The sequence below is a fragment of the Crocodylus siamensis genome, chromosome 4 (assembly GCF_052110815.1).
Source record: "Crocodylus siamensis isolate JL-2025a chromosome 4, ASM5211081v1, whole genome shotgun sequence".
Lineage (NCBI taxonomy): Eukaryota > Metazoa > Chordata > Crocodylia > Crocodylidae > Crocodylus > Crocodylus siamensis.
The window spans coordinates 213427094-213446278 of NC_143398.1; the positions used below are offsets into that span (position 1 = coordinate 213427094).

At 42.8% G+C, this 19185-nt stretch overlaps 1 protein-coding gene across 3 annotated transcripts in view; it reads left to right on the plus strand.

Annotated features, from left to right (window-relative positions):
- Positions 1-19185, plus strand: part of ITGB6 (integrin subunit beta 6) — a 112616-nt gene that overhangs the window by 39761 nt on the left and 53670 nt on the right. For 2 of the 3 annotated variants that reach the window (XM_090045629.1, XM_090045628.1), the window contains exons 3-10: positions 5728-6101; positions 6270-6346; positions 7101-7180; positions 11018-11222; positions 12294-12540; positions 13098-13263; positions 14995-15156; positions 15990-16085. In XM_090045629.1, the coding sequence (XP_089901755.1) occupies positions 6286-6346; positions 7101-7180; positions 11018-11222; positions 12294-12540; positions 13098-13263; positions 14995-15156; positions 15990-16085 (1017 nt within the window). In that variant the 5' untranslated portion in view covers positions 5728-6101; positions 6270-6285. Of the gene's footprint in view, positions 1-5727; positions 6102-6269; positions 6347-7100; positions 7181-11017; positions 11223-12293; positions 12541-13097; positions 13264-14994; positions 15157-15989; positions 16086-19185 lie in introns of those variants that run through there. The other variant, XM_090045630.1, reaches the window with a different exon arrangement.

The window sequence follows — 19185 nt, forward strand, 5'->3', positions numbered from 1 at the left end:
TAGTACTTGGTTATGCAAGTACTAAATGACAACGCAGTAACAACTGTGCAGTCCACCACTCATGTAGACACGGCCAGTGGGCCAGAGTGGGAGGAGTCAGAAATGCAAATGGAGCTTTTCAGAAGAGTGAAAAATATGATGATCTGGAAAAGAAGCCTAAATGGAAGAAATGGGGTTGTGGATGGGGGAGGAAAGCTGAAAGCTGATTGGACACTGTCTGACTGCTACGAAATGCTCATGAGTGATGTGGAAACTGAGTCAGAGAATTGCAAATTCACATATCTATTTTGGCATGGATCTGTATATCTCTTGTGCAGGTAACAGCAGGTTTAACAATCCCTCTGTAATGTCTGTATTTTATTTTCTTCAACTATCATCTGTCCCAGAAGAGTTAAATTGTGAACTATCATACCAACAAGGACGGAAGTCTGGAAGGCTGTATTTAAGGTTTGGGGCGGAGATGAAATGCTTGTCTTGAGGCTTGGACATCAGGATGACAAAACTGGACCAGGAAGAGGGCCAAGATTAGAAAAGGGCCAATATCGTCCCAATGTTTAAGAAGGGGAGGAAGGAGGATCCGGGGAACTATAGATCAGTCAGCCTTACCTGTATCCCAAGGACAGTCCTAGAAAAAATTATCCAGGAACACATCTGTGGGAACCCGCCTGCTAATGTGATGCAAAGGGGCAACCAACATGGATTTATAACAGGCAGGTCCTGCCTGACTAACCTAGTTTCTTTTTACAACAAGGTCACCAAAGGTTTAGATGCAGGAGTCGAGGTGGATGTTATCTTTCTGGACTTCAAGAAGGCCTTTGACATGGTATCCCATACCATCCTTATTAATAAACTGAGGAGATTTGCCATGGATGATTATACAGTAGAATGGGTAGCAAACTAGCTCAGGGGTCACTCAGAGGGTGGTGGTGGGTGGTTCAGTGTCAACCTGGAAAGATGTGTGCAGTGGAGTCCCTCAGGGCTCAGTTCTGGAGTCAATGCTGTTTAACATCTTCATCAGTGATCTGAATGAAGGGGTGGGAAGCACCCTGTCCAAATTCATGGATGACACTAAAATATGGGATGAAGATAACACCCTGGAGAGGAGGAACCAGATCCAGGCTGACCTAGACAGGTTGGGGAAGTGGGCAGAGAACAACAGGATGCAGTTCAATAAGGACAAGTCCAAGGTGCTGCATCTAGGGAGGAAAAACTGCCATCATGCCTATAGGCTGAGGGGTGACCTTCTCAGCACCACTGAGGCAGAAAGAGATCTTGGAGACACTGTTGACTCCAGGATGAACATGAGTCGTTAATGTGATTAAGTAGTCGGCAGAGCCAATTGCACCTTGTCGTGCATCTGTAGATGCTTCACAAACAGGTCCAGGGAGGTGATTCCCCCTCTCTACACGGCACTAGCAAGGCCGCAGCTGGCATACTGTGTCTAGTTTTGGATGCCACAGTTCAAGCAGGACGTGGACAACCTGGAGAGGGTCCAAAGAAGAGCTACTCATCTGATTGGAGGCCTTTAGGGATGGCCCTATGAGGAGAGATTAAGGGACCTTAAGCTTTTCAGCCTCTCCAAGAGGAGGTTGAGAGGGGACCTTGTGGTGGCATACAAATTCATAAGAGGGGAGCAACACAAAGTAAGTGATGATCAACAGATCCAGGGCGCCCCCTGGAAAAACAAGGGACAATGGCCATAAGCTACTGGAGAGTAGGTTTAGACTGGACGTTAGAAAAAAGTTCTTCTTGGTCAGGGTTGCCAGGATCTGGAATGGACTTCCAACAGAAGTGGTGCTCGCCCCATCCTTGGGGGTCTTCAAGAGGAGACTGGACAGATACCTGGCTGGGATCACATGATCCCAGTTTTGGTGACCCTTTTCTTGCCTGCCGGGGCAGGGAGTCGGACTAGATGGCCCCTTCCAACCCTAGAATCTATGAATCTATGTAATAAGTGTACTCTCTAGTCTCGTGGTTTTCAATCTGTGGTCCACAGAACACGGGGGTTCTGCATGAGGTCATCGGGGTTCTACAAAGAGCTCGGGGGTAATGGCAGAGCAGGCTGGGAGACAGTGCACTGCCATTGCAGGGAGAGGGGTTCCCTGGTAGAAAAAGTTAAATGAAAGCGTTCCATGACTTTAGGAAATTTGCAAAATACTGCCCTATTCCATCTCCTAGGCCATTACTGAAAATACTGAGTAGTACTTGACTTAGGGCAGACTGTTGCAAATTTGTTTGACATCTTTCTTAACTTAAGAGTACTAATAATGACTCTGAGTGTGTTTTTCCAGCTAGCTGTATACTAACTAATTTACAGTAGTTTCTTTGAGGCCAGGGCTGGATTTGGTCAATGGGACTCCTCATCATGGTTTCCAAGGCTGCTGCATCAGCACCAGAAGCAAAAGAGTTAATGCCACTGCCACTGAACCCATAGCTAGACATCGGCAGTGTTTTAAGGAAAATTTGTCATGTTCCAAGCCAAATCAGCTAAATCAATTCCAAATCCGTGAGTCATTCAAGAACCATATATGGCCCTACTACCAGCAAACATCCTTCACCCACACCTGGGATTTCAGATCATTTGGCGGACATCCTATGTGCAGGCCCAGGCCCAGAGGCTTGGGATTCAGATAACCCAGGGTTCAGCCATAAGGCCTCAGGGGCAAGCTAGGGAGGAGTCTCCCAGTTCCATAAAGTTGGCATAAAGACAAGATCTTCACGCTGGAAATGAAAGTGGGAGGATAATTATACATTACCTCCGTCCAGGTACTACCCCATGCCAGAACAGCGGTTATCCCCTGTCCCTGGGAAAACCACCCTGGTGATCAACAGTGTTAACTCCTTTGCTGCTAGTGCTGACAAAGAGACTCCTATCCTGCTGGTAGCCACAGTGAGAAGCCCCATGGGCTCAATGACCCACTGCTTCAGGCCAGATCTGACCAATGGGCCATATATTTGATATCCCTTTCCTGACCAGATTTCCCTGGTTTACTGAAGAAGATACCATGTGGTATCAAAAGACTTACTAAAGTCATGATTTATCATATCCACTGCTTCTCCCTGCCCAGAATGCCCTTTTTAACCACTTTTCTATGAGTTAAAGATAATCTCTTCAGTCAGTTGCTTAAGTACCCTGCAGTGAATTACATCAGGCCGAGTTCATTTGAAAACATCTATCTTTCCTAAGCAATTTCTAACGTGTTCCTTTCCTATTCTAGCCTGAATTCTTATTCCCTTGTCATTGCCAGTAATGCTAATTGTGTTAGCTCGCTGAACAGTTTCCCCTTTCAGTTAAGACTGAAGTAAAACACTTCAGATTTCTTGGCATAGTCAGTTGTCCTCCCCATTAAATATTGGACTGACTCTTCCCTTGGAATTCATCTTGTTTTCAATGTTACATGCTATATCCTTTACTAGTTGTATCTCATTTTGAGCTTTGGCCTTTCTGATTTAGCCTCTACATGTTTCTGTACCTGTAAAAGCTTCCTAGTAAAATGACACAGTTCTTACCTCTTGTACGACTCTCTCTTGGGGTAATTGGATAGCCCCTGATTTAGCCAAGTCAGTCTCTTAAGATATGAACTGATGTTAACATTTGAAGTGTTTCAGAAATGCTTCAGAAATGGAGCATTTCACCTGTGGACAAAGATACAGCCCTGTGTTGCACCCCCCAGCTGAAGTGCCTCAGAATAATACCACAGCTGCATGCAGTGTTGTGCTCTCCAGCCAGAGGGCATGACCAGGTGCTGCAGCACCACCCCCCCGGGGGATGGGAGGGGCAGAGGGGACTGTCAGTGCTGTCAGTCCTGCAACCTAGCCAGTCACTTTCTCACTCTGTACTTGTGCATGCAGTTATTCTGTCTCAAGTGTAGGACTTGCATTTGTCCTTGTTGAATTCCATCTGGTTGACTGCAGACCATTTTTCCAGTCTAGCTGGGTTTATTCAGTCTATCCTATTCTGAATCCTAACCCTTTTCTCCAGATTGTCTCCAGTTCCTCCCAACTTGCTGTTGTCTACAAATTTGCTAAGTGTACACTCAGTCCCATCATCCAGATCATTAATGAAGATGTTAAACAATACTGGATCCAGGATAGACCTTTGGGGAATCCCACTTGATCCTAGCCATTAAGCCATTAATGACCACTTGCTAAGGATGATGTATGAGCCCCGCCCCCCAGCCCCAGCTCTGGCCCTTTAAGGAAAAAAAACCCCCAAGAACCCCTGAACACACTGGTTCCTGCCTGGTGGGGGGTGATCCCTGCTGCTCCATGCCACATGAGGGTGCTCTTCCACAAGCCTCCTGAAGCCCCGAGGCTGCTGCAGGAGCTCATGAGTCCTAGAGGGGGTTGGGTTTTTTTTCTTCAAGGGCTGGGAGCTGGGGCAGGTGGGGAAGCCATGGGGGCTGGGGAGGTCAGGGAGTTGTGGCAGAGCCCCTTCATGAGGCATGGGGCAGTGGGGGCAGCAGGGATCGCCCCCCACCTGGCAGCATCCAGTGAGTAGGGGCTTTTTTTTAAACAACCAAGAGCTGGGCAGGTGGGGCAACCATGAGGGGGGTGAGGCTGGGAGAGTGGTTGGGAGTCAGGGGGCACTCAGGGGGGCTGAGGCAGCAGGCAGGGGATGGGGCCTGGCAGGGGTCTCCCCATGGTCCCCTCTCCCCTCCTCCAGCCCCCCCTCCCCCGTCCTCTACTTACCTGCTCCGAATCTTGCTCCTGCTCCCTGCTGCAGCAGGCAGGGACTGCTCAAATCACTGAAGCTCTCCAAAGCTTTTCCAAAGATTTGGAGAGCTTCGAATCAATTCGGACCTTTTTATTGGTCCCCTGATTTGATTCAGATTTGGAGATTCAGCCACCGAATCGGGCCAAATCTCCAAATCAAATCAGCACCTGAAGCTTTGCACAACTCTAATGTAATGCTGGCAGCAACAGATGTGCACAGCAGGCAGGAGGATGCAGGAGGCTCATGCTGCTCACGTGGCACCAGTCAGGGGGATCGCATGTGTGGTGGTAGCACTGGAGGCTCACACAGCAACAGGTGGCCAGAGGCCTTCATGCAGTGAGGGAGGGTCCTAGGGAGTCCATGAGGCCCCTGCAGCATGTAGCCTGCACAGTGTGCAGCCTGGGCCCTGTGACCTGTGTGGCATACTGTTCCTGGAAGCTCTGAAGTTGGATAGCCCTGGTCTAGTGTGTACATCTTAGCTTGTTAATGAGAATAGTGTGGAAAACAGCATCAACAGTATTGCGTCCACAGTTCTCCCCTCCTCCTTCCCCCAACCCATCCACAGAGCCTGTCACCTTATGTGTCTTTTGTCCACACCACCACCCTTTGCATTGGCAGTTTGCTCATGCCCTTAATATTGATCCTTAAAGAAACTGACAGATATTCTGAGGTCCTTTTCCCACTTAGACTTGCTTCCTCCAGGAACTGATCTGCCATGTCTTTCTCAAAGCAAACCAAGAAATTTGGGGCGGGGGGGGCGTTTCTGAAGTCTGTTGTCATTATTCTGCTCTTCTACTTTGCATACTTCATGAGCTCTATCATAGCAGGATCATTTGTTATAGGAACTTGGTTTCAGAATAATGTATTTTTTTTTATGTTATAGTGTTAAAAACAAGGTATTCTGTATTTTATATGCCTAAATTGGGTGTATGTTATTATTCAGTTATAAAAAGTTAAGGTGATTTGATTTGATTTGGTTTGATTTGATTTGATTTATTTTCTTTCCACAGCTGATGTTACGAGATTCACTCTGTGCCCTGAGACCTGAAAAAAATGGGATTTATACATTTCTACAGCCACAGTCACCTCACTGAGTATGACCAGCTTGGCTATAGAACTCTATCACAAAAAGAACAAGGCTTGAGATTATTTTAGAGTAATTAACTGTACATTTGATACACATGCCACAGAGATTTTTCTAGGATCGAGAGACACTGCTGCTATTGACAAAAAGCTGCACCTGAATGAATTTCCCCACCTTCTTATTATTGTATACCTGTCTTCCTTATAAGGAAAACAAGGAAGTGTGATAAAGAACAGTGTTAAGCTCCATAACCATGCTGAAGTTGCTTTTATGCTCAGCCTGCCTTCTTCACCTATCCAGGTAGCTTTTGTTCTCATTCTAATTAATTTTCTGTCTGGTTAGTTTTGAAATTTCTCTGTAAACCAGTGTAAGTAACATCTTAAAATGTACACTTCAGGGCACTGATTTTTACAACGTTCTGTATTTACATGGATGATAATTAATATGTTAAGATTTTTGTTTACACAGCCAGAACTGAAAACGAATGGGGATTGAATTGCTTTGGCTGTTCTTTCTATTTCTGCAAAGAACTAACAATGTACAAGGTAAGGCTCACAAGTAGTGAATTCTATTTCTTTAAAAGTGCACTTAGCATTGTTTTATGCTTAGCAACTTAATATACACTGACTCCAGGCACTTAGTGTTTTCTATTCAGTGAGTCTTTTCGACTTAATGAATTCTGAATTTTTTTTTAGTAGGGGGCAGTATGTCTAGTCTGTGAATGTACTTAAGATTTACATGTTTATAAGATAGCGCTATGTGTATCAAAGCTGCACATTTTTGAGCCGATGTAGTTATGAAAATTAAAGTTTGATCTGTTGTGACATTTCAAATTCCATTCCTGGCTCTGCTTATGTTTCTGTGCTATTTAACATCCTTTTAACTTATCAACTACCCTAAAAAGCAGAACAAAATGAACGCAAGCATGTATACAGGACTAATTCTCTAAAATTTCTGGGTATGCTGAGAACTTATTAAATCTATAGCTCATGAATTAAATTTAGCAGGTAATAAAACATAAGTTTCCAATAGAGAAGTAATCTTGTGGTATCCAAAAGTTATTTTTTCTAAAAATTGCTGCTAATACTTGTATGACTGGTAAAGTTAAACATTAACCCCATGGACATAAAACTGATAAAGGTAAATATTTTAAATGATGGCATTTTAGCAATATTCTTAATTAATGTACAGTAGTTTTCTATATTTTACTTTCAGCAGTTTGCAAAGATAGCACGTTGAGATAAACTGAATCCGTAAGCCTATTATTACTGTCTCTTATCTTCCTGAATTTAAATCTAGGAAGTTGTACTCTGGAGAGTGTGATGACTTGTGAAGATTGTTTGCTTTGTGGACCCCACTTTGCTTGGTGTTCTCAAGAGGTAAAGTAAATCATCTAAAACTTTCAAAGCGTCACAAGTCAAAATGTTTTCATTGGCTATGATGAATCAATTATTGACTAAATTGGGACAGACTCTGATCCTGCAAGGCACAAAGTAAATAAAAAGCTATAAGTAAAGAAAAAGAGCAGCATCCAGCAAGAGCATTATGTATGGCTTTTTAAAATAAAATGTAAAGAGTTATGTGGCTCAGAACTTCTGATGTTCTGACTACTTCTTGTGGCACCTAACTTTAAAATCTAGAGGTTTTGGCTGATATAAATGTCATGTATGAGCAGAGAGAGCTTTGTGAATCCCCATCAACTAATATTTAGCCAGTCAACTGATGATGGGGCCCATGAAAAGCCAGTTATAAAATTATTAACTAGCTAGGTATGTAGTGCAAAACTATTTCAAGTTACGTAACTGTCTTGGACAACTGGACTGATTGTCTGGATTGATAACCCAAGGACCCAACCCTACAAGGTGGTGAGCCTCCAGATAGCCATTATTTTCAGTTGTAAATAGGGCAGTAAATACATACTAGGATTAGCTCTTACAGACATGATAAATAAATTATAAACGTGGAGCATATAGATCAGACATCAGAGAAAAACCCCATAATTTATTATGGTACTTTATTATTCATGCCTCTCTAGCTAAGCCTAGCATTTAATAAAATATTAACTCTTTCCTTCAGGGGTTTTGTGGGTTAAATAAAACAAATATTGTCTAAGATAAAACTAACAGAATTCTCTACCTGAGACCAGTGGCCCATTGAGCTAGCACAGCTAAAGCATACTAGCATTTGACTCCCCAACCCAAATGACCCAGTTCCCATCTGGGGTCACCTGGGGGCTCAAACTCATCTCCCTCTGGCCTCTGCTAGATACCTTAACTACCTTTTAAGTGTGCTGGCAAGACTGACTTGCCCCTCTACAAAGGGTCTAACTAGGATCAAAAGGTGCTATTTCTGTTTTATAATCCATTTTTCACCACTAGCAATTTAGGAAAAGGCAAGGAAAAATCCTGCAAAAGCCAAAAACAAGGTGTTTCTTATGCTTTTTATGTGCTTATATAATCCACAAAGCAGGATTTTCTGAATGTAAAAGTTTGTGCGCTGTTAAATCATAATTTAAATATTGTTATTGGAGTCTGCAAAAAGCACAGATGAAAAACAATTTCATTCTTGAGTTTGGAAATAAAATGTATACCCCTGTGTACTAATTGACTATTCAATGGAATTAATCATGAATTTTATATCACATGTAAGATGTGGAGCACACAAAGAATGTGCCTATTAAAAGACTGAGCTTTTCAGCATCAGCTTAGATTGCCAAAGGAGCTATAATAGTCTATTGGATAAATACACACATTCTAACTAGCTCTGAAATGTGTGTTTATCTGATAATGCCTGTTTTAGTTTAGTTATGGCAGAAGATATGGTTTCTCTCCAAGTGCTTCATAGTAGGTGATTTTAACATAGACAGGGTTTGATCCATCTGTCAATAAGTTTTGCCTAAGTAAAAACTCAGAATCTGACCAAACTACAAAAAAGCATTCTTCCCTTCATATGTATCCAAATCTTTCCACTGAAGTAAATGAAAGCCCTAAACACATTTATCTGTGGATGAATTTAGCATTCTATAAGAAATGAAGAGCAGTGACACCTTCCCTTTCAACTCTGACTTTCTGACATTTTATTTTTTCTTGATTTAAAATACCTGCCACAACTTTAACAGAATGTTTTTCAGTGATGATGTTCAGGGGACATTTGTGGTCTAATAGCTAAAGCCTAAATTTTTCATTGAAGCACAAGAGAAGCATGTGGACCAGTGGCATGTGTATATGGTTGTACAGTACCAAATACTGACCCCAACTCTGACACAGACTCCCTTTGGTCTTCGGACAAACCACTTTGGGCTAAAAGACAGACTTAGTTCTACACCATCTACCCAGGCTCCTTATTTAGTATATAGGGAGAGTTGGGCACCTAAGACTGAGATTCACAGAAGCCAACACAATGGGTGAGAATCCCCCTGACCTAGCCAATAGGCAACGCTAAAGAGAAGATGGGAGTATAAGCCCTGCTCTTCAAATGTAGTTAGTATTCATAGTGATTAACTTTCTCCTGGAGTTAAGCATCTGATTCAGCTCAGTCCTTCTTTGCAAACATAATTTTTTTTTAAAAGAAAGAAAAAAAAATAAGGGGGAAGGAAGAGATATTTAAATATTAAATACACCTTGAAACATACATGGGTCCAAAGATGGCTGACAAGGCCAATCCGGCTGCTCTTGGGGTGCAAAGTCAGTGCCTATGCTTTCTCTAGCCTTGTCAATATTGTACAAAATTCAATAGTTTCAACACAATAGACTGAGAATACCAGGTTACCCTGTAGCCCAGGGATAAAGGTATGCATTTTGAAGGCAGAAGACCTTGATTCACCCCTGCTCCAAATCAAGTATCGTAGGATTTGACTCTGTACCCACCATATCTCAGGTGAATATTCTGACCATTGGACTAGTGGTTAGGCAAGCTCTAAAAATTTTGCTGGGTCCCTCATGTGAAATCAAAGGGAGAAAAAGACTTATTTGAGAATCCCATCATTGTTTGGGCATCAGACAAACTCAATGGCATCAGGACTTGTAGGCATGGCCAGTGACAGGAATTCAGACACCTAGGGAATTGTATTAATAGAAAACTATGGAATTTAAGAGTGCCTACACATGTGCTCCAACATGTTCTAGTTAGATTAATCAAGTCTGCTGGAGCATTCGAATTAGAATGCTCCAGCATGCCTCACTGTCACATGTATTCAGCATCCCACATTTCAAAATGATAGCAGGGGCGCTTTAACTAAAACTCATGGAATGAGCTTTAAGTTAAAATGCCCCTGGGGCTATTTTGAAATGCAGGACACTGAAAACATGTGACACTGCAGCATTTTAATTAGAGCAGCTTTCCAGGAACCACTCTCATTAAAACCCCTCCTCCACCCCAACCCTGGAGTACATATATAGAGACCCTAAATGTTTCTAGAGTTAAGTGTTAGCTCAGGAGGAGTTGTAAAAATCTAAATTTTAGCCTATACTTGTTAAATGGTAATTAGGTGTGTAACCTTTAATCTCTGCCAAAATTTTAATGCAGAGATGATAATAGCTATCTCACAGCAGTGTTGCAAAAATAATGTGTATAATGCCTTAGAAATTAGGAGTAATCTGTGATAACAAAACACGTTAATGTTGACAAGAATTCTGCCTGAGTAGCAGCACAAGTCTGAACTTTAGGGACCTGATCTGAGACCTGTTGAAGTCAATAGAAAGTATCCAATTAATTTCTATGGGTTTTGGATCAAGTCCTAAATATGTGAAAAGACCAGTCAGAACATTCCATCAAATTCAAGTAAATAGGGCATAAATTCAGTAGTGATGCAAAATCCTCATGTTAGTTAAACATCAGGAGTAATGCTTGATGATTTACCATTTTATGTCCAAAATTAGTGTTGAGAGAGAAGTGTACCAGAAACAGCTATGATTCTGTATGCACTTATGTGTTACCATTCCCCTGTTCTTTGAAAGACAAATGCTTGCTCTTTGTAAATGGTACAATTCTCATGCACCAATAATACCACTGTTCTTCCCATGATACCAAACAGATGCCACATAAAGTTTATTTTGGGGCCAAATATAAACTGCTGTTTCAACTATGCACATTTTTGCCAGTTTATCCCCAAATGAAATGCTATAGTTTCCCCAGCATATGGCCAATTGTGTGTAAATTATTTTCAATTGTTCAGTAAATAAATATAGTTCTTGCATTCTTTCTGCTATTTGTTTTAGAATTATACTGACTCCTCTGGGATTGCTGGAAGGTGTGATAGTCCAGAAAATCTTCTGTCAAAAGGATGTCAGTTGAATTTCATTGAATTTCCCATTTCTAAAGTAGAAATTCATAGAAACAAGCCTCTTAGTGTAGGAATCCAGAAAAATAACTCTGACATCACACAGATTTCTCCTCAAAAGTTAACCCTTAGATTGCGACCAGGTAAGTTACTCAGTGCATATATATGACCCTTTCTTGTTGATTCTAGCTTCTGATTAGCTGCAATCAAATAAAATCTTGTAGCAGTGGGAGAATGCAACAGGTACTAATTCTTGGGTTAATCTAGAATTTGCACTATTTAAATACATCAGAAGTATTTAACCACTATGAGAGGGAAGGTATTTTCTATCTCCTGGTTTTCTTTATCCTGTTAAGGTGGCAGAAATGGAATAGAAACCATCAACCGTTCCCCAGTGGAGACCTAGCAAAGCTAGTTTCTAGGTCAGCCCTTAAGCAGCTCTAATGCATACCATGTATTGAATGTGGAAATGGAGGGGGACTGGCCACACCATAGCTGGGAGTCAGTCCCAGGGTCAGGGTATTGCTGAGCAGAAAATTGGATCTCCCTGCACCTTGCTCATTGCTCCCCTAAACAGATCTCTGTTGCAGTAGAGAATCTGCCTTCTATTTATTATCTGAGAAGTTTGAAGTGTTCTACAAGACAGTCATGTCTATGAGGGTACTGCAGATATGCATCAAGAATCAGAATTTGTCTTTCAGAAAAAGCGATGTGGAGAGGTTTATGTAACACAGAGCACCCATCAGATATGTTAGTGGTGGAAACAGAAACAGAACCCACATGTCTCAGTCACTTGCTCAGATCCCTAAACCACATGCTCTCTCCTAATGTGAAGTTCTGGCTTCAACTTAGTAGTAATTTGATAGTTAGAAGTTAGAAGTTCTGAAACTGCAGTTATAGTGTGATGGTTATAATATTCTAGAGCCGGAATTCAGAGAGTCCTAGAAACTAATGTTATTCCTTTATTCAAGAGTTATACAATAAGAAACTACGCAACAAGAAGGTACATTCTTAAATCCTTTTAACTATAGTTTGGCATTTTTATTGACAGATAATTTTACACAGTGCTTTTGTTAATTTTACTGATGCCTTTCAAAAGTGAAATCATTTTCACCATGTACAGTAGCACTAAGAATAACCAGACACCATTGGCCCATAATTTATCTGAAGTTAGACGTGTTAATTTGTTCCACATTTCCCCTTGACTTTCCTAGGACATGAAGAAACAATACAAATCAAAGTTCGCCAGACTGAAGATTATCCAGTTGATCTCTATTACCTCATGGACCTTTCAGCTTCCATGGACGATGATTTGAACACTATAAAGGAATTAGGTTCAACCCTTTCCAAAGAAATGTCAAAACTGACAAGTAACTTCAGACTGGGCTTTGGGTCTTTTGTTGAAAAACCAGTTTCACCATTCATCAAAGCCATTACTGAAGAAATAAAAAATCCTTGCAGGTAAGCAGAAGAAGCACCTACATCCAGTGTGTTATGTATGACAGTGTAGGAACACATGTAATATGATGTTTGTGATCAAAAATCCTGCTCGCTAGATTGTCTTATCAATTTGCAATTGAGCAAATAATGTAAGCAAGATTTGCACTTCAGTAGATTTGAACTTTGGTCATTTTCCTATACATACTAAGTTGCTGGGAGAAGGGATTGTTCTTTTCCTCTCTGTTTAGATTTTCCTATTAGTTGCATGTGTTTGATGGATTAACAAATAAGTATACAAATTCAGATATACTTTCAAGCAAATTAGAGACCTATTAAAAAAAACACAGATTATTCATGTGACAATTGCTTAGTTTCTTCCACACTCAAAATGTTCAAAATTAACAAATTCAATATATTTATAACATTCACATTACTTAACTCTTTCTTAACACCAATCACTATTCTCCCAAACCCAGACTGCATTAATCGTGCCCTCATCACAGGACACAGGTGTAAAGTGGGTGCATTCTATCTCTGCATTATCCATAATATGTAGATATCTATCGTATATTTTTTAGGAGTGTTCCACGTGATTGTTTACCCACCTTTGGATACAAACATGTTTTGCCATTAACAAGTAATACTCAAAGATTCAATGAAATTGTGAAAGAACAGAAAATCTCTGCTAATATAGATGCTCCAGAGGGAGGTTTTGATGCAGTTATGCAGGCAGCTGTTTGCAAGGTAATAACACCTTTAAGTGTATTATATATTATTCCATAGTTTAACATTCATGCTTATCATGGTGTTAAAAAAATGAGTGGCTTTTATTTTCTAAAATTATTTTTATAAAATTGCAGACTTGATTTCACCAAAGTCAATGGAAGGACACTCACTGATTTCAGTGAGAGACTGATTAAACTCTAAAGGCACATTCAAATTATCTTTTTTACTGGAATACGTCAGTTTATCCATACACACTGAAATATGGTGGTTTTGTATTTTCCATTGATTGAAAACATTGACCAGGTAATAACTGGGTGTGTATGAAGAAGCACTACATCACTATGTTTTCTCAGGTGTTATTCTTTAATATTATCTATTCATCCATTTCACATTTAGGCCTGTGCAAGTACAGAAGTATTCAATTTTGATTTGGATTCAGCCAATCCAGAGGACAGTGATATGATTTGGTGATTCGAATCACTGTCCCCATTCGATTCAGCTGAATCAAAATCAGAGATTCAGCACTGATTCAGAGATTTGGATCAGCCAGGGAAAGGCAGGAACAGCCAGGCAGCTGCAGGTTCTTCCACAGCTCCTCCACCTGTGCCTGCCTCTCCCCAGGCAGGGGGAGCCATGGGAGAAGCCCCCATCACTGCCCTGCCCAGCCCCAGCTCTGCCCAGCCCCAGCCTAGTCCCAGCACTTAAAAAAAAAAAAAAAAAAAAAAAAAAAAGCTGCATACTCACCGGCTGCAGCAGCAGTAATTGAGCCCTCTGGGAACTCATGGCAGAGCCCCCCCACCCATATAGCATGGGACAGTGGAGGGCAGCTGCATGGCAGCTGTCACATCACATGGGTGCAGTATGGCTCGGCAGGGCACTGCATGCTGTCTAGGAGCTGAGTTCACTGGGGCACTGCCAAGCTGTGCTGCACCCATGCTCTAGGGCAGCTGCCATGTGAGTGCCAAGCGGGGGGGATGATCCCCACTGCCCCGCACTGTGCGAAGGGACTCTTCCATGAGCCCTCAGAGGCCCTGATTGTCACTACCAGAGCCAGTGAGTATGGGGCTCTTTTTTTTTTTGTGTAAGTGCCGGGAGGCTGGGCCAGGCAGGGGATGTAGCTGGGCAGGGTAGCTTTGGGGGCTTCTCCTGCAGCTTCTCTGACTGTGCCTGCCTCTTCCCCAGTGTGGGGCGCCATGAGGGCTATGACCTGCTGCTGCATGCCCAGCCAGCACAGGGGGGGTGCAATGTAGACGCGGCTCGCTCCAGGTTGCAGCAGGGCATAGCCCCCACTCCCAGCACTGATGTGCCAGTGTCATTGCTGGGAGTGGGAGTTCTGCTCTGCTGCCGCTTGCCAGCCAGCACAGGAGGGTTCAGGATGCAAGTATGGCAGCACTGGGAGTAGGGCTATGCCCTGTTGCCACTTGTCCCCTTCTGCCTGGAGTAAGCCATGCCCACATCCCACCCCACCACCACCACCTTGGCTGGGCAAGCAGCAGCAGGGCAGAGTCCCCACTCCAACTGCTGCCGCACCCACATTCCACACCCCCCCTCTCTCTCTCCGAATAATATGGCCCTCTGCCTGCTGGGCAGCTTGTCCCAGTCCCAGCCCCAATCCTTCCCTCCCCCTTGCCCCTGCTTTTAAAAATCTCTTTGAAAGATGTGTCCCCAAGTCCTTTACCTTCTTTATCCAACACCATATCTTGTCAGTATGATCAAAGCCTATACTGAATCATTGCATTCTAATTACAGGAGCAAATTGGGTGGAGGAATGACTCTTTACATCTACTAGTTTTTGTGAGTGATGCTGATTCCCATTTTGGAATGGACAGTAAACTGGCTGGAATTGTTATTCCAAATGATGGAAATTGTCACTTGGACCACAACAATGAATACTCCATGTCAACAGTTTTGGTAATTCACTCCATTTTTCAAACAATTCTCAGAGTGGAATTTTAAAGCAGAGGAGAGATGGTTTGCCACTCTAATGCCAGTGTATACTTGATTAGTGATATATATTAGGAGCCAGGAAATCCAGTCAGTACAGCTTTTCATAAAATCAGAACAAAACTTAATAAGTACATTATGACAGAGAGCTGCCACAAGTGGGAACAGGATCTACAGGTATTCTTCCCTGAGGGGAAGAATAAAATATGCATTAATCACATTTTCTTAAAGGGAGGGAATTAAGGAGCATTTTAGGAATTTGTAAGAAACCACAGAGGTCAGGAAAACTTTTGAAACAAAAATTGCAGCATATAAAAATAATACTAACTATTCATTATAATTCTGTAGTAGGTTCCAGGGGCCCCAGTCAGGACCTGAAGTGCCAGGTGTTATACAAACACAAAGGCAGACACTGCTCTTGTCTCAAGATTTTAGAATCTTGGAATGTAAGAAACATATGTAGTTCAAGAGAATTCTAAAGGCTTGTATTCTAGAAGCTTTCTGACTTCAGACTGAAGGGGTTTTAAAATATCATACAAGTGAAGTCATTCAGTTCTTTGTAAGAATGTGAGCACAAGCAGAAAGTCTCACACGTACACATTTACTGTGTTTGCATGTAGTTTATAATAACATTTCTATTACAGTGAGCACATGGTATTAATTATAATAGAAATAATACATTGCATGTGATTTTCTTTGCAGATAATATGATAGGGTATTATTTTAATCCTTGTCTCTTACCTGCTTCACCTTTTTATTCCAAAAGCCTTTATTTGACCCTCTTTGTATTTTGTTTTCAGGAGTACCCAACAATTGGACAACTTATAGACAAGCTTGTCCAAAACAATGTCTTATTAGTTTTTGCTGTAACCAAGGACCAAGTTCCCTTATATGAGGTGAGGTACCTAAAATACTTAATTCTGAACTATTTTTCTGTAATATTCTTCCTAAGTTGATACAGTAATGCTTAAGAAGTCTAGCATTAAAGAACCTACCCTACAAGGTACATATTTAATAAAAATAGTGAGAAAATATCAGATACCTGCTACTAGATTTAGAACCTCTAAAACTCAGTTTCTTTGAAACCACCTTAGCATGTTCTGATTTTATGATTCTTATGTCACTTTTAAATTGGGTTTTAAGCTGAATCACACTGTGAGTAACTACTTTTCTAAGTCACAGTAGATAAGGGTGATTAACCCTTAAACTTATCTAAACTGTTCAGTGTAACCATTAGCATTGGGCTTTTATCTCTTATGATGCTGGGTATGAATACTTGAACCTGCATTTACTTTTTGCAAGACAAGAACAGCCCCTGAAACCAAAAGTCTTCCTGAAATGTTTTGTTTATCCCTCAGGTAATGTGTTTTCACTTGATCTGATAGGTTTTTCACTTCAAGCTCTTCAATCAGAAGTTTCTTTCCAATGAGTCAAATGGGAAACTATCTGAAAAGATAAAAACACAAAAAAATAAACACAATGGTGGACTATTCTCTTTTCCCTCCATCCCCAAGTAGGATTCCCTGTAAGGAGAGAGAAGACACTTACCATGATAGTGTTTGAAGTTAAGAATGCATGTCTCTATTCAATGACTATTTAAAAGGGTCATTGCATGGGAAATAGGAAAAAAGGAAGAGGAGCAATAACTGGACACTTTACTGGTCACTTCATTTTTTATTAATGCATTGAAAGGCTGCGCCTTGGAAATAAAATGTTTGCGTATAGTCAGCCAGACTCACTGCCAGAACTGAGATGAGGTAGAAGATAAAGATGGTTTATATTATTTGCTGTTCGTTTAGGAGTTAGCCAGAGGCAGTTCCATCCAAAAAGGAACACTAGATCAGAATTCAATGATTTGAATAAGGAGTTTGGTTTTTGTTTTATAATATACTAGCCAATTGCCTGTCAAGAATTAATGGGGGGGAGGAATAGGCAGGGACAGAGCCCTGTGCCCCACCCCCTGTCCAGGCCCGCTCCCCCCTTCCCTCCTGCTGCTTAGGGTCTGACTCCACTCCCACCTTCCCTGCTGCAGCAGCAGAGAGAGGGGAGGAGCAGCCACAGCCAGATGCAGGGGGTGTGGGAGAGAACCAGGGCCAAGGGTGAGGAGAAGCCAGCTCACCACAGCAGTGTGGGGATGGGGAGCAGCGGGCCCAGGCTGACACAGTGGCGATGACAGGATGGGAGCAGTGGGCTCAGGGCCAATGCGGGAGATGGGGGGTTGGGGAGGAGTGGGCCCAGGCCCAAGGAAGGAGAAGACCTGCTCCTTCCCTCCCCGTGCTGCTGCCACATCAGGCTGGGCCCACTACTCCCTCCCTCCACTGCCAGGCGGGCCAGGTCCTCCCCCTCCCCCCACGTGAGGCCCAGGCCCACTCTTCCTCTCCCTCCACAACCACCACCGCCACATCAGCCCAGCCTGCTTCTCCCCCCCACCATATCGGCCCACGTTGACCCTGCAGGCAGCAACAATGGAAGGGGGGAGGCCCACCAGTGGCCTCGCCCCCCTTGGCACCCTAACCCTGCTCCCACTCCGTGCCACCATCACCACCTCCAAGGAGAAAGGGCGGGGGTCGAGGCCAGCTCTGGTGGCCACGCTCCCCCCCTCCACTCCATCATTGCTATAGGGTGCTGCTGGCCTTGCCCCCCCCCGATTCTGTCTGCTCCTTTGCCGCTGCCTCCAGGGAGCAAGGTGGGGGGGCAGCGAGACCAGCTGTGCTGTGCCCCCCCCACTCCGTCCCCTGTCCCATCATGGCAGTGCTTCACTGTGCCCCCACCTCCTGTCCCAATGCTGTATTCACAGTCTGACTGGCTGTCTCAGTCAGCCAAACAGAGTGCGAATACAGCATTATGGACAGACAGACAGACAGGAAGACAGATTAAGGCTTTTATAATATTAGATGGTTTTTCTTTAAAGTCTTAAGCATGGGAGAATTAGATGTTCGGGTTTTTATTTTAAATTTGATTGACATAACTGGAGAATGTGAGACTTGAGTACAGAGTCTAACTGTTTCTCTTCATGTCCAACATGTTTTTGAAACACAAAAGAATTAGGCTTGAATTTTAATTTTTAAGTATTACCACTACTACTGCTACTATTTTGTGTTTCCTCTGACTGTCCCATCTCACTGTGGAATAATGAGGCTGTAACCACAGGATAGCAGCTGTAGATACCCAGTTACATGACAAAATTCAGTATTGTAAAGATCAAAGGCTTAAGTGGAATATTTTTTATTTTTCTGACAAAGTAACAAGAACAAAAATGCTAGAGATAGATTAGCATTAACTGCATTTTTTGTTGCTTATAAATCATAGTATAGTGTTCCTAACAAACAAAGGATCCACTTGATAACTTTAATGCTACTATAATGCTGGCATGAATATAGAAATGTAAAACCTGCATTAAGAACTGTGTTGGCCAGCTGTGAGGGCACAGATAGAGGTGACAGTTTTTGTCTGACTGGCCCCTGAAAGTAGTCTACAGCCTTGACCGAACAGAAGTGTGTGGCTGCAAAGCACTTTTAAAGGGCCTAATCCTGCGAAAAACAGAACCCTCCTTGCATGAAGACATTTCAAAACATAGCATCTTCAGTAACTTTTGTCTGCACTTCCTCCTTACTTGTCACTGTTTTCAGAATGGGAGGGGGAAAGGGAGTGGAGGGAGTTTGGTCTGGGGTTTTTTCAGCCGGCACTGGAGGGTGGGGCAGATATATTCAAAACCCCCTGAGGTGGGGGGCGGGGCTCCAATCCACCCACGCCACTCTTCGGTACTGGCTGGGGAACCCTTAGAACAAGCTCCTTCTGCTCCTTTCCTCCCTCCCATTTGGAAAACAGCCCAGGCTGGCATGGGCCTGTCAGAGACGAAGGGCCAGTGCTAGGGGAAACCGGCTACAGGCTCACAGGCAACAGCTAAATTCCCCTCCCTCCTGCAACCAACAGTGAACTTCTGTTTGGTCCTGGGGATTGTTGCGACTCAGAACACTTCCTGCAAAGCATTCTCAG